Source organism: Haliotis rubra, unplaced genomic scaffold, assembly GCF_003918875.1.
Source record: "Haliotis rubra isolate DU_JTF1 unplaced genomic scaffold, ASM391887v1 Scf781, whole genome shotgun sequence".
Taxonomy (NCBI): Eukaryota; Metazoa; Mollusca; class Gastropoda; order Lepetellida; family Haliotidae; genus Haliotis; species Haliotis rubra.
In genome coordinates, this window is record NW_025767503.1 from 52,188 (window position 1) to 65,624 (window position 13,437).

The window sequence follows — 13,437 nt, forward strand, 5'->3', positions numbered from 1 at the left end:
CATGGACAATGCAGATCTTCATTATTCCTAATCAGATGTAGGTGGAAATCCAGGTGAACCTCTAGCAAGGTTAACTCCTCTAGGCTGGACCTGTATTGGAAATATTGCAGGGACAGGCTCTGACATTCAGTCTCACTTTACCAGTACTTTCTTTTCTGGTTCCAATGCTGATAACCAAGAGTTGAATATGTTGTTGCAAAAGTTTTGGGAAATTGAGCGATTTCAGTCAAAAGAAAATGAAAATATGAGCCCTGAAGACAAGAATGTGCACAATAGGGTGAAAGATACATTGGTGTATGAGGATGGTCACTATCAAATTGGCATACCATGGAAGAAAGAGGTACATGCTTTACCATCTGATAACTATCACATGGCTCTCAGTCGTCTTGAGAGCACAGAAAAGAAATTAGCAAAGGATGAGACAATAGCTCAAGCATATGATGATATCATCTCACAGTATCACAAAAAAGGGTATATAAGAAAAGTATCTTCTGAAGAAAAGACACATACTGGAAAGTGGTATCTGCCACATTTTCCGGTTGTACGTTTAGATCGTCTCACAACAAAAGTGAGGATTGTATTTGATGCTTCGGCCAAGTACAAGGGTATTTCTCTGAATGAAGTTATCCATCAAGGCCCAAAGTTACAGAGGGAACTGTTTGATGTCTTGTTGAGATTTAGACGCAATCCAGTTGCAGTGATGAGCGATATAGCAGAGATGTACCTTCAAGTCAAATTATCTCCAGATGATAGGCCCTATCATAGGTTCCTTTGGAGATCCATGAAACGAGATGAGCAGGCCATAGAGTATGAGTTCAGTAGAGTTGTATTTGGGGTGAATGCATCTCCTTTTTTAGCTCAGTTTGTGAGTCAGGAAAATGCCAATAAACATCAGGGTGATCTTCCGTTAGCTGCAGAAACTGTGAAAAAAGCTACATATATGGATGATAGCATGGACTCTGTGGAGGATGAGAAAACAGCCATTGAGTTGTACAGACAGTTGATTGAGCTTTGGAATAGAGCTGGAATGCGTCCTCGGAAGTGGCTTTCAAATTCTCACGAGGTTCTCAGTCAGATACCTGTTGAAGAACGATTATCAGAAGTCAAGTTAGACAGTGGTTACTTACCCTCGACAAAGACACTCGGCCTCATGTGGGTAGCTGAAAGAGATGTCTTTACATTCACTTCCAACTTACCTGCATTGAACAACACAATCTCAAAAAGAATCTTCCTTCGTCAAATAGCAAAACTGTTTGATCCTCTAGGATTTCTTGCACCCTTCACTGTAAGGGCTAAGATCATCTTACAAGAAATGTGGACAGTAGGGTTAGATTGGGACGAGGAACTAGACAATGATCTGAAAGAGAAAGCATATCAGTGGCTTATGGAACGGGAAGATTTAATACACATTCAGGTTCCAAGATGTTTGCGTTGTGGTAACAAGGTCAAAGAAACTAGACTACACAGCTTTGTAGATGCATCTGAAAATGCCTATGGTGCCATTGTGTATGCTGTGAATACTTACCTGAATAATGAAATCTCCAGTGTAATCATTGCTGCGAAAGGACGAGTAGCACCACTGAAAGCTATTAGCATTCCACGCATGGAGTTAATGGCTGCTGTGACTGGACTCAGATTAGCTATTGCAATCGCAAAGGTTTTGGACGTGTTGATTGACACAGTTACATTTTGGACAGACAGTTCAAATGCTTTGGGGTGGATAAAGAACCATAGCCGAACATTCAAACCATTTGTAGCAAATAGAGTTAGTGAAGTTCAAGAACTGACTAATCCGTGTCAGTGGCGGTATGTGCCAACAGACCAAAATCCAGCAGATATGTTGACTAGAGGAATAGCTGCATCTTATGTTGATTGACAATCAGATGTGGTGGTCAGGACCCCTTTTCCTGGCTAGAGATGAAAGTGAATGGCCCAGGAATCTGTCTGAAAGAGAAGACAGAAGGAAATGTTTACCAGAAACTAAAACTCTGAAGGTAAACAAGATAATTACCATGGTAGCGAACGACTCGTTCTGTGAAGAGTCGAGACTCAAAGCTACACGATACTCAGATTGGAGAAGACTGACAAGAATCCAAGCATGGGTATACAGATTCTTGAACAACTGTGTTGAAGGGAACCTTAAAAGGATTCATGGAGAACTGACTGCAGAAGAAATTGAAACAGCACAGTTCAAGATAATAGCACAGATGCAGAGAGAAGAATTCCCTGATGAATATTCCTGCCTTGAAAAGGGAAAACCGTTACCATCTAATAGCAAGCTGTTAGGACTACAACCGAAGCTGGATGAAGATGGAGTGATGAGATCGGATGGACGATTGGCTTATGCTGAGCATCTTTCTCAAGATTCAAGGTTTCCGATCATCTTGCCGCGAAGAAACTGGATCACAAGATTAATTGTGAAGTCTTACCATGAGGAAGGACGTCATATTACAGGAACCAATCAGACATTAGCAGCACTTTCTGCAAAATTTTGGATCCTTTCTGACAGAGAGGAAATTAGAGACTGGGAGCGACAATGTTCACAATGTCGTAAGCAGAAGGCGAAAGTAGCACACCAGATCATGGCTCCTCTTCCAAGCATGAGACTCAAACCTTCTCTCCGTGCTTTCACACAAGCAGGACTCGACTTCGCTGGACCTTTTCTGACAGTACAGGGAAGAGGAAAAGCAAGAATGAAGCGCTATCTATGCCTCTTCACGTGCCTTGCGTCGAGGGCTGTACATCTGGAGATCGCATATGGCCTGGACACGAATTCCTTTCTCAATGCATTTTATCGCATGGCCAGTCGCAGAGGACTCCCTGAGGACATCGTGTGTGACAATGGAACAAACTTCGTTGGGGCTGAGAAAGAGCTCAAAGAACTCGTTGAATGTCTGGACAGTGATGCTGTGAAACGAACATTAGCAAATCGTGGAACAAAATGGAAGTTTAACCCTCCATATGCACCTCACTTCGGAGGTGTGTTTGAGACAATGGTCAAGTCGGCCAAAAACGCAATCTTCGCTATTCTGGGAAACATTGATGTAACAGATGAAGAACTCATGACAGCGTTCATTGGAGCAGAAGCCTTGATGAATTCCCGCCCATTGACCTATCAGACAGTACATCCACAGGATGATGTACCTCTGACGCCGAACCACTTTCTTCACGGACAGGCAGGAGGCACCTTTGCTCCGGAATCGGTGGATACAACGACCTTCAACCCAAGGAAACGATGGAGAAGGATACAGGAGCTTATACGGCACTTCTGGAGCAGGTGGATGAAGGAGTGGATACCCAGTCTTAACAGAAGGAGGAAGTGGCTCACTCGTCGACAGGATATCAACGTGAATGACATCGTGCTGGTGATATCGCCTAACACTCCACGTGGACACTGGCCTATGGGACGAATTATCAAGACTCACCCTGGGAAGGATGGTTTTACAAGAGTGGTGGATATACAGACTGGTAAAACAGTTTTGACCAGGCCAGTGACGAAAGTGTGCAGTCTGGAAATGGATTCCATCAACTGTTAGTTTCAAGGATTAAAAAAGAAAAGGATTCTGTGGACACTGTGACATTCAAAACGTGGACTTTTGGAGATTCGTGGATGTGTGGAACTGAACTGTGAACATTTGATGTAACATTCCGGAAAAGTATTTTCGCAATGATGGATTTATTGTGACATGGGATTATTGTGACACTAGATATATTGTGACATTGGAATTATTGTGACACTGAAAATGTTGTGACAATGGATTTATTCTGACATTTGTGACATTGGATTTATTCGCTGTACTTGCAGAATGTTTGGATATATGAGTGGATGCTATTAGGATATTATTTTGAATCAGGTAAGTTCGTTATTTGTGTTGATAAACTCCGTTCTATCAAGGAGGGGGATATGGACAAAAGGATTGTCCACATAAATGTATTGTTCATTCGTTGTACTGATGTATTCACTACTGTTAACCAGACAGGTTATTAGGTTTCAGTTTGTGTACATACGAACAGTTCGCGAAAACACACCTGACAACAACTTACTTCGCGGAAAGCTCGAGCATGCAAAAAGCATGCGTTTTCGCCACGTGTGGAGTTCGAAGGGAAATTGTAGTTAGTTCGTTTCGAGATGTTGATAAGGCAGCACGCCTTGAGATAGTTCGTTAGTGGTAACCATTTGGGTGTTAGATTGTTTGACAGAGGTTTAGTGTAATAGAAACTTAGGAATGTAAGATATTGTAAAGGTAATAAAAGGAAAATTAAAACAAATATTAGATTCAGATTTAGTAGTTTTGTTTGATATCACAACTAGTACAGTTCCTGCTGACCAAGAAGTCTAAACGTTAAGAAATATTATTTTACACTTCATTTGAGAGAGAGCGATTTATTTGCATATGCATATGTAAGAATTGGAACAATCTTCTTATCAAAAGTATAGAAAGCATCAGAAAAACACATATTATACCGCCTTATCAATGATTTAACAGGCCAAAGTGCTTTACTAGCTTGTTCAGAGAGGTTTTTACATGCTCTAGTTTTCTCTAGGTTTGTACACTTCATTTACCAAAACACTATCATATGTTAAAGAGTATAATTAACCTTTCCTTTACAGAAGTGTCTAACCTTGTGATAGTAACACCTGATTCAATCTATTTGACATTCATTGTTGCTTTTGCTTGCAGTGCACTCTGTGTTATGGATTCAAAATATGCAAGTTTAACAACAAATAAATTTGCTGTACTGTTTTCTCAAGATTTAAAATGTTTAAGATTCAAACTGACCGATCGACCCAACTTTAGATCAGGATGAATTCGTGAAACAAATGCTATCATGCGCAACGAACGCTGTCTCGCTATAAATAGAAACACGACATCTTGACTATGAATCATGGGAATGCAGGACACGCCCACCACGAAACCTCGAACACACTTTGACCAATAGCAGGCGACAAGTGTTGGCATTCCCAGACTTTCAAGATTTTGCGTGACTGCAGTTGGAAGGACGTTTTATAAAAGGAATGGGCAGAGAGTATAAATACGCCGATCTGGTGCAGTGTTTATTTAAGCTATAATTCGTTCAAGGAGACAAGGCAATGAACAAAAAGCCCGGAACAAGGTAAGTGGAGTGTTCTTGTTTGTTCATGTTGGATATGTTGTTTACAGGTTCGTTGTCACAAATGTACACAAGTACACCTGTAAAGTCTATAATTGCTCAGTCACCGTCATGGGGAATCTTCTGTGGTCAATAATACGGTTTCTTGTGTGTACGTATAGAAGAGGGACATGTTTCTTTCCGACAATGACTGGATGTTGAATTATTGACCGGAGTATTTTAGTATGACGTGAGATTTTAAACCAATTACAGTTTTTATGAAACAACCATATTTCTTAAGCAAATCTTTAAAATAGTATTATATGTTTAGTATTATAGTTTCACGGTAAATTCTAGATTATTGATGTTGCATATGTTATATATGGGATATATATGGCGTTCAGTTTTACTGGACTGTGTGTTCAGTGGTTGCTTTGACAGTTAAAGTGTTTACTTTCTTTCACTAAACCAAGGCTCGATGCTGTCACAGAGTCATCACAGCCCTATACCCCTGCCCGTATAGCCCTACCTCAGGGCCAGGAGTCCCATCTCATAGACCAACGTACTTCGATCACAAGTAGCCTCACCCCACAGCCCCCGGACAGTAGAGCCACCCACAGTCCTAGGCGGTAGAGCCACCCCACAGCCCTCGCTCCTCGCCCGTAGCAATACTACTCAGCCCAATACTCAGAAATGCTACTACCCGGTCTCCCCGCCGTCATAGCCCTGAGTGAGAAGCCCATTTCTGGTGTCCACTGCCGTGATATTGCTGGAATATTGATAAAAGCGGCGCAAAACTAAACCTCGCTCACTCATAGCCCTCACCCCCACCCCGCCAGGACGAAGGCGAACATGTGCATATGTATAATTTATAATCTTCACCCACAATGATGCTGAAACATGTTTACATTAACACTATACAACTGGATCAGTTGGCACCGGGCTGTCATTCTCAGCTCCATGGGGATTATGCGATCCAACCTGACTCTTACGCTCTAGAAGATTAATACTCACATTATCTGATTATGAAGTATAAACTGTATGTTGTTTGTTTGTTACAGTATGAGCAAAATAACCGACATCCTGGAGCCTCTGAAGACATTTGGTTGGGATACCTATGTGAAAACAACAGATAAAGATAAACAAATAGACTTCGATGACGCCGACCTCGAGGTCCTCTTGGATGAGATCACATGTACAACCAGCGATCTGGAATACCCCCCCATTAAGAGCCAAATTGGACCTCGGGAGTCTTCCACCCAAATCGTGTTCAACTCTAACTATGACAACCGAATGAAGCATGACCAACAGCATAGGTTCACTGCCCAGAAGGTCACGCATGCAACTGCTGAAGTACAGTTAAAGGAGGGATTCACCAGCGGCGATGACGTCGGATTCAGCATCGACATTCCAGAACCAGTCCGTAAAGCAACCGCCGGTTTTGGACGCCAAATGGTCATCCGGTCTAAGACCACCCACACCGTGCAGAATGAGCTGGCTTGGTCTATCGACACCAATGTGCTGGCCCCCAAAGAGGCTAGAACCATAGCGAGGCTGGAGGTCAAGGAGGAGACATTTGAAAGTGACTTCGAGGTGAAGGTCACTTTGACAGGAAAAGTAAAGATCAGAATCTCAAGAGATGGCGAGTTTGTAAAGATGGTCCAAAACAAAATTGGCACCATTCTCGGCGACCGTTTACCTACCAAGGACAAGTCTTACTCAGTCATTGACAAGAACTCGGTTACTTGGCAGGTGAAGGGGCACGTTTGTTTCAACTATGGGGTCTCACAAAATGTGGATGTGTCCAAGACGAAACTCCCCAAAGTAGAACCAGTAACTGACTGTTCCAGTGGCGCATATATTGCGCCGTCTGACATTTGAGACCACCGAGACCGGTTACACAGTATACAGCTGTCACATGTATTTCTCACTTACTTCTAATTACTCTTATTGTGCTGTTGTCCCATGTTCTCTGTTCAAGAGAGCTTGAATTAATCTTTTCATAAAGCTAAAATAAACTCGTTTAATTCACATCTTCAGTTTTCGTTATGCTTGTATTCCAGTGACGTGACGCTTGTTGAAGTAATGGCAGGGGTACATGCATACTCATGGCAGTCAATCGAAATACCTGATACACCGGAACCATAACCAGGGATTCGAACACACAATCTGGTAACACAATAGATTGGCGAATGTTCTGTAGAACGGGTGTACATCAGATGCAGTATGGTTATCTGTATACTGTGGAAGGACATCCAGAGTGATGCTTGTCCGGAGCATCAAATATTCTGATTGGCGCCTTGGATATAATACATAACGGACAACACATTAAGGGGTAGGGGTACGAATGTGATACATAACGTACAACACATTAAGGGTAGGGCTACGGATATGGTATATAACGTACAACACATTAAGGGGAAGGGCTGCGGATATGGTATATAACGTACAACATATTAAGGGGTAGGGCTACGGATATGGTACATAACGTACAACACATTAAGGGCTAGGGCTACGGATATGCTACATAACGTACAACACATTAAGGGGTAGGGCTACGGATATGATATAATACATAACTAGGGCTACGGATACACATAACGTGGGGTAGGGCTACGGATATAATACATAACGTACAACACATTAAGGTAGGGGGTATATAACGTACAACACATAGGTGCTACGGATATGGTATACAACACACATTAAGGGTAGGGCTACGGATATGCTACATAACGTACAACACATTAAGGGTAGGGCTACGGATATGATACATAACGTACAACACATTAAGGGGTAGGGCTACGGATATGATACATAATGCAACACATTAAGGGGTAGGGCTACGGATATGGTATTTAACGTACAACACATTAAGGGGTAGGGCTACGGATATGGTATATAACGTACAACACATTAAGGGTAGGGCTACGGATATGGTATATAACGTACAACACATTAAGGGTAGGGCTACGGATATGGTATATAACGTACAACACATTAAGGGTAGGGCTACGGATATGGTATATAACGTACAACACATTAAGGGGTAGGGCTGGGGATATGCTACATAACGTACAACACATTAAGGGTAGGGCTACGGATATGGTATATAACGTACAACACATTAAGGATAGGGCTACGGATATGGTACATAACGTACAACACATTAAGGGGTAGGGCTACGGATATGGTACATAACGTACAACACATTAAGGGGTAGGGCTACGGATATGGTACATAACGTACAACACATTAAGGGGTAGGGCTACGGATATGGTACATAACGTACAACACAATCGACAGGTATGTTTTGGCAGTGTGATATTTTTTGTCATCTTGAGTAGTAGTTTGGAATGTACATTTGTTCATTGAAAATTTACATTTGAATAAACTGTAGAAATCATCTCCAATGTCATAACTGTCACACAATTTTCATAAACGTTCATTCAACGGAGTTCTCTCTACCCCCATTGTGACATTGTAACACCGATATTGAGTGAGTGGTGTGAAAGCGACAGCCGAGGAACAAAATGGTGTTAGAAGAAACGAAGCTGTTTGGCCCACGAAATAGCATTCGTGCAAAAATTAAAAACAGAAAAAAATCCGAGTTATCAATACTTTGCTGTTCCATGGATATGAAAAGGGTTTTGAAAATGTAAACAAAGACTAGTAGGGTTTAAACAAATTAAAATGGCATCAATGGAAACATGTTTGAAGCTGTTAAACTTTACAGCAATGTTGCTTCGAATCAGCGCTATCCACTGTACCTGCGGAGTCAGTGAGAGTCAGTGATGTGCTATATTTAGACCTGTGCCACAGCCTTATAGCCATCTGCAGTGATCCTGAGAATACTGAAGAATTTTCGAGGCTTTTTGCATATAAACGGAGCAGCAGTTGTCTCTCATCTCACATTACGTCTCGTGTCGCAGGGAGACCAGCTTTGTGTGTGATCATGTCACAATCTGGATACACTCTTCCTAGCCCTAGTTACAAGTTTCTAGGTGCTGAATATTGTCATCATTGTTTATTATGTTATAACAACTATTCTTGTATTATAGACAATTTGTATTGCCACTCTGTTTTGTACCGCCATAGTGAAACCTTTGTACTGAATGTGTACTGATTTGTGAAACTCAGTCCACTTTAGACTACAGTTGTTAATTACATCACATTTCCTGGTTGTCTGCTGGTGTCATACCCAGTTCTTTTACTGACCGACTCCTGGTTAACGTTTGTGTTTCAACTCGTGGATGACCGTACAGTGAGCAGTTAGCGACCAGTTGAAACACAGTGACGACATGCTCACCACACACGGACACAACGACCACTCAGGCGGTGAGGTAGCCTAGTGGTTAAAGCGTTCGCTCGCCTCGATAAAGACACGGATTCGATTCCCCACATGAGTACAATGTGCGAAGCCCATTTCTGGTGTCCCACGCCGTAATATTGCTGGGATATTGCTAAAGGCGGCGTAAAACTAAACTCTTTCACTAGTGACCACAAAGGGACAAAATAGAGTGAGTGAGTGAGTTTAATTTTACGCTGCACTCAGCGATGTTCCACCTATATGGTGGTGGTCTGTAAATAATTGATCAACAGCTTGAACATCGATCTGCAATTGAGATGCGATGCAGCAACGAGGTGTCCGTGGTAAAAGGGGTTCACTATGTGTAAGCAGCATGCGAAATGTTGTCCGGTTTAACGAGGCCATACTATATTTATCCTCAACACACGAGTTATACATCACAGCTGTGTCCGGTTTAACGAGACCTTACTATATTTATCCTCAACACACGAGTTATACAACAGCTGTGTCCGGTTTAACGAGGCCTTACTATATATATCCTCAACACACGAGTTACATCACAGCTGTGTCCGGTTTAACGAGGCCTTACTATATATATCCCCAACACACGAGTTACATCACATCTGTGTCCGGTTTAACGAGGCCTTACTATATATATATCCCCAACACACGAGTTACATCACAGCTGTGTCCGGTTTAACGAGGCCTTACAGTATATATCCCCAACACACGAGTAACATCACAGATGTGTCCGTTTTTTTGTATGTGTACCAAATGTAATGTGAAGACAGAGGTGTCACTACCTAAATTGATGAATTGATTTCTTTTCACTGTGTAATAAAACTTCCTAACAATGCCTTATCCCGGACGATAGACTGGGACACACACGAGTTATTAAGACGCCATAGTGACATCATAGCCACAATTGCAACAATACCAGTGGGCATTTCCGTGATGGGGCAACTTGACGACAAACTGGGCGCCATGTCACCTGTCATGCGGAATAAAATAACATTTATATACTCTGTAATCTGCGAGCCACGTAAGTATAAGTAAAGTAGCTGAATAAAGTTTATTGAAAAAATGATATTTTCATAAAAGTTAAGTGATTATACACTACACTAGTTACGGAGTAGACCCAGCCAGAGCTGAATACAATGGGGAAAAGTGGTTACAGAATTTGATCTGCGGCATAAAAACACTGGTTAATTAACAGCTGTCTGTAGCCAAATATTTGGCTTTGGTAAAGCAGACAGCAGTCAACACAAATGGCGCTTCTTCGATGTGAACCTGACAAGTAAGCCATTATTGCACCAGTCAGTGATCGATAGAATCGATAGTGTTCACAGTGTTCATGTCTCGCCACTGTCCCAGTGGTATGGAAAGACCAACCACATTAATATCTATATTTTCACAATGACAATGCCGCGATCGATGAGTGAGTGAGTGAGTGAGTTTAGTTTTACGCCGCACTCAGCAATATCCCAGCCATATGGCGGCGGTCTGCAAATAATCGAGTCTGGACCAGACAATCCAGTGATCAACAGCATGAGCATCGATCTGCGCAATTGGGAACCGATGACATGTGTCAACCAAGTCAGCGAAACTGACCACCCGATCCCGTTAGTCGCCTCTTACGACAAGCATAGTCGCCTTTTATGGCAAGCACATGGGTTGCTGAAGACCTATTCTACCCCGGATCTTCACGGGTCGCCGCGATCGATGACTAAAACCAGAATGATTAGTGTGTGTATGAGAGCAACAGACCAATTCATTGTAATGTTGAACCTCGTTTATCTGGACTGTATCGATGAAACAAAACGATTGTTTAAGCTGTAATCGCCCATATAGTAAGATGTCCGGTATCAGGAGGTCCGCAATCATTGTACAATACATGGAGGTTAATGAGTTAACAACCTTTCATGCCTAACATAACACTGACATCGTTATTAAAATGTTTATCTTGAATGGTTGCTAAAGCAATATTTTATATTTTCTCATCGCCTGATCGAGTGTAATTGGTTTGATGACTCGAAAATTATAACACCTTTTGTTCATACTTCCGCCAACTCGAACTCATGTCCTACCGTCTGGTTATTCAGCTGGTGCCTTCCTGCTTTAGTACTGGGATGAAGGCTGTAGATCGACGACGAGGGAAACTTCACAAGAAGACTAAACATTAAGAAATATATTTGTTTACATTTCATTTACCAATACACTATCATGTGTTAAAGTGTAAAGAAAGTTTATATTGCCGACGTGTCCAACTTGGCGATAGTAACAAGTGATTCAATGTATTATGATATTCATTGTTGTTTTTGCTTACTGTGCAGTCTGTGTTACGGTTTCAAAATCTGCTTTGACAACAAATGAATTTGCTGTATATATTCCTTATTCCCGAATGCTAAAGAAAACTGATAAAGATATGTAGATGTAACTACACTACGATGTAGATAGTAATAATTCAAGATTTAAAAAAGTTCTTTATTCAAACTGACCGACCCAACCTTTTAGATCATGATGGCTTCATGAAACAAATAAAAAATGCTATCCTTATCGTAAGAAGAATCGGACAGCTGTTCTGTGCCAAGACGTGAATCCAGAACCACCGGGTACATTGCCGTGTGTTGTCCAGTCTAAGTAACCTTGCTTAGGCTCAGTATTATTCGTTACTGCGAATTATTACGAATAATACTGACCCTATGTGTAAGACTTGGGTAATTGCTGTGGATGCGTAACAATTACGTCTCACGGGAAAAGGGATGGGCAAGTGTGTCTATTGCGCGAAGTGCTCCAGTCAAAGATGACACAACACAAAAAGACAGTAATAATATGTATTAAAATAAAAGGTCTTGGTTACAGGGTTGCAAATTCCGACTGCACAGTCCAGGTGAAACCTAAAAAACAAGTTGGCTTGTTGTCACCTCGACAGTGCAGGCAGAAAGAGCCATTGTACAGATACAATAATGAAAATAAATAATAATCCGACTGATATATAGGATGTGACGACAATACTTATTAGGGGAAACAATATTATTAGAGAATATATAAACACAATATTGGAACAAAAAGTATATGTGCATATATGAGCACACAACCCCAAAGAGTATTTACATAAATAACTTTAATTATATAACCCAAAAGAATCGTCACACCCCTCCTATCAGAGGATTTACATGGGGCCCCATCTGAGGTGAGGTGAAAGTCACAATAACTTTAATGGCCAATGGGAAGTATAAAAATACATATATATAAACACAAAGTGGGAAAAAAATTTATACCCAACACATTTGGAATATATGAAAACCGGTTTGATTGATATAAACAATAGCCACGACAGGACACCTGGCCTGTACGACACATGTGGCTAAGGGAAATGGGGTATGACTGCCTGTTGGATGATCATACTAGTCAATATGAGGCTAGCTCCAACAGAATGTCAATACACCCAGTAGGTACACCACTTGGGGCTACCCAGAATGAACACCAAATTATAGTAAGTAAATTGACAATATGTAATAAACGGATATTACATGATTTATTTTCCTACAATATGTAGGTATATTAATGGCCATATAATATAATACATTATATTATTATTGAATAAACTGTGACCTCACTTTCACATCAAGTGGGGAAACATACTAAAATATGATTGATATAGTTGCATGGTACCGGTAGTCAATGCTATGTTAAGATAACCATGAAGAAGACGACGGACCCTAGTTTTGTTTACATCCGGTGCGGCCATTTTGTAATGAAGCCGGACGGGAGCCGGAGAATGCCGAGGAGAGCCGAAGACAGCCAAGGTTGTGTGCTGCTCAGTGGAGAGGTCAGCACTGGTCAGTGAGCATAATCGCCACTAATTGGTTCCAGATGATACCGTGATACTCTAACTGAGCACATGGTTTGGAAACCGGGACAGTGATACAGCCACTGTTTAATTTAGATTAAAATGGCAAAAGAGTTCTGTTGTTAACAGCAACAAGTTGTAAATAAATGGAATTTTGAATTTAGCAATGAGCTAGAGACAATTT

The 13,437-nt window shown here is 41.4% G+C and overlaps 3 protein-coding genes across 3 annotated transcripts; all 3 read left to right on the top strand.

Moving 5' to 3' along the window:
- The first annotated feature begins 244 nt into the window (after nucleotides 1-244).
- On the top strand, nucleotides 245-1,876 carry LOC124260924. The gene has a single exon (XM_046695247.1). The coding sequence runs from the start codon at nucleotides 245-247 to the stop codon at nucleotides 1,874-1,876; it is 1,632 nt and encodes a 543-aa protein (XP_046551203.1).
- A 136-nt stretch (nucleotides 1,877-2,012) lies between these two features.
- On the top strand, nucleotides 2,013-3,536 carry LOC124260925. Its single transcript, XM_046695248.1, has one exon. It carries the CDS (start codon nucleotides 2,013-2,015, stop codon nucleotides 3,534-3,536), a length of 1,524 nt encoding a protein of 507 aa, XP_046551204.1.
- A 1,357-nt stretch (nucleotides 3,537-4,893) lies between these two features.
- On the top strand, nucleotides 4,894-7,124 carry LOC124260943. The gene is made up of 2 exons (XM_046695275.1): nucleotides 4,894-5,115; nucleotides 6,153-7,124. The coding sequence occupies exons 1-2, from the start codon at nucleotides 5,093-5,095 to the stop codon at nucleotides 6,970-6,972; spliced, it is 843 nt and encodes a 280-aa protein (XP_046551231.1). The 5' UTR covers nucleotides 4,894-5,092; the 3' UTR covers nucleotides 6,973-7,124.
- The last annotated feature ends 6,313 nt before the right edge of the window (nucleotides 7,125-13,437 follow it).

Excerpts from the sequence above, each read along its gene's own strand:
- LOC124260924 (XM_046695247.1), top strand. The coding sequence starts at position 245 with ATGAGCCCTGAAGACAAGAATGTGCACAATAGGGTGAAAGATACATTG.
- LOC124260925 (XM_046695248.1), top strand. The coding sequence starts at position 2,013 with ATGGTAGCGAACGACTCGTTCTGTGAAGAGTCGAGACTCAAAGCTACA.
- LOC124260943 (XM_046695275.1), top strand. The coding sequence starts at position 5,093 with ATGAACAAAAAGCCCGGAACAAG. Across the intron at positions 5,116-6,152 it reads AACAAAAAGCCCGGAACAAG|TATGAGCAAAATAACCGACA; the intron begins GTAAGTGGAGTG and ends TGTTTGTTACAG.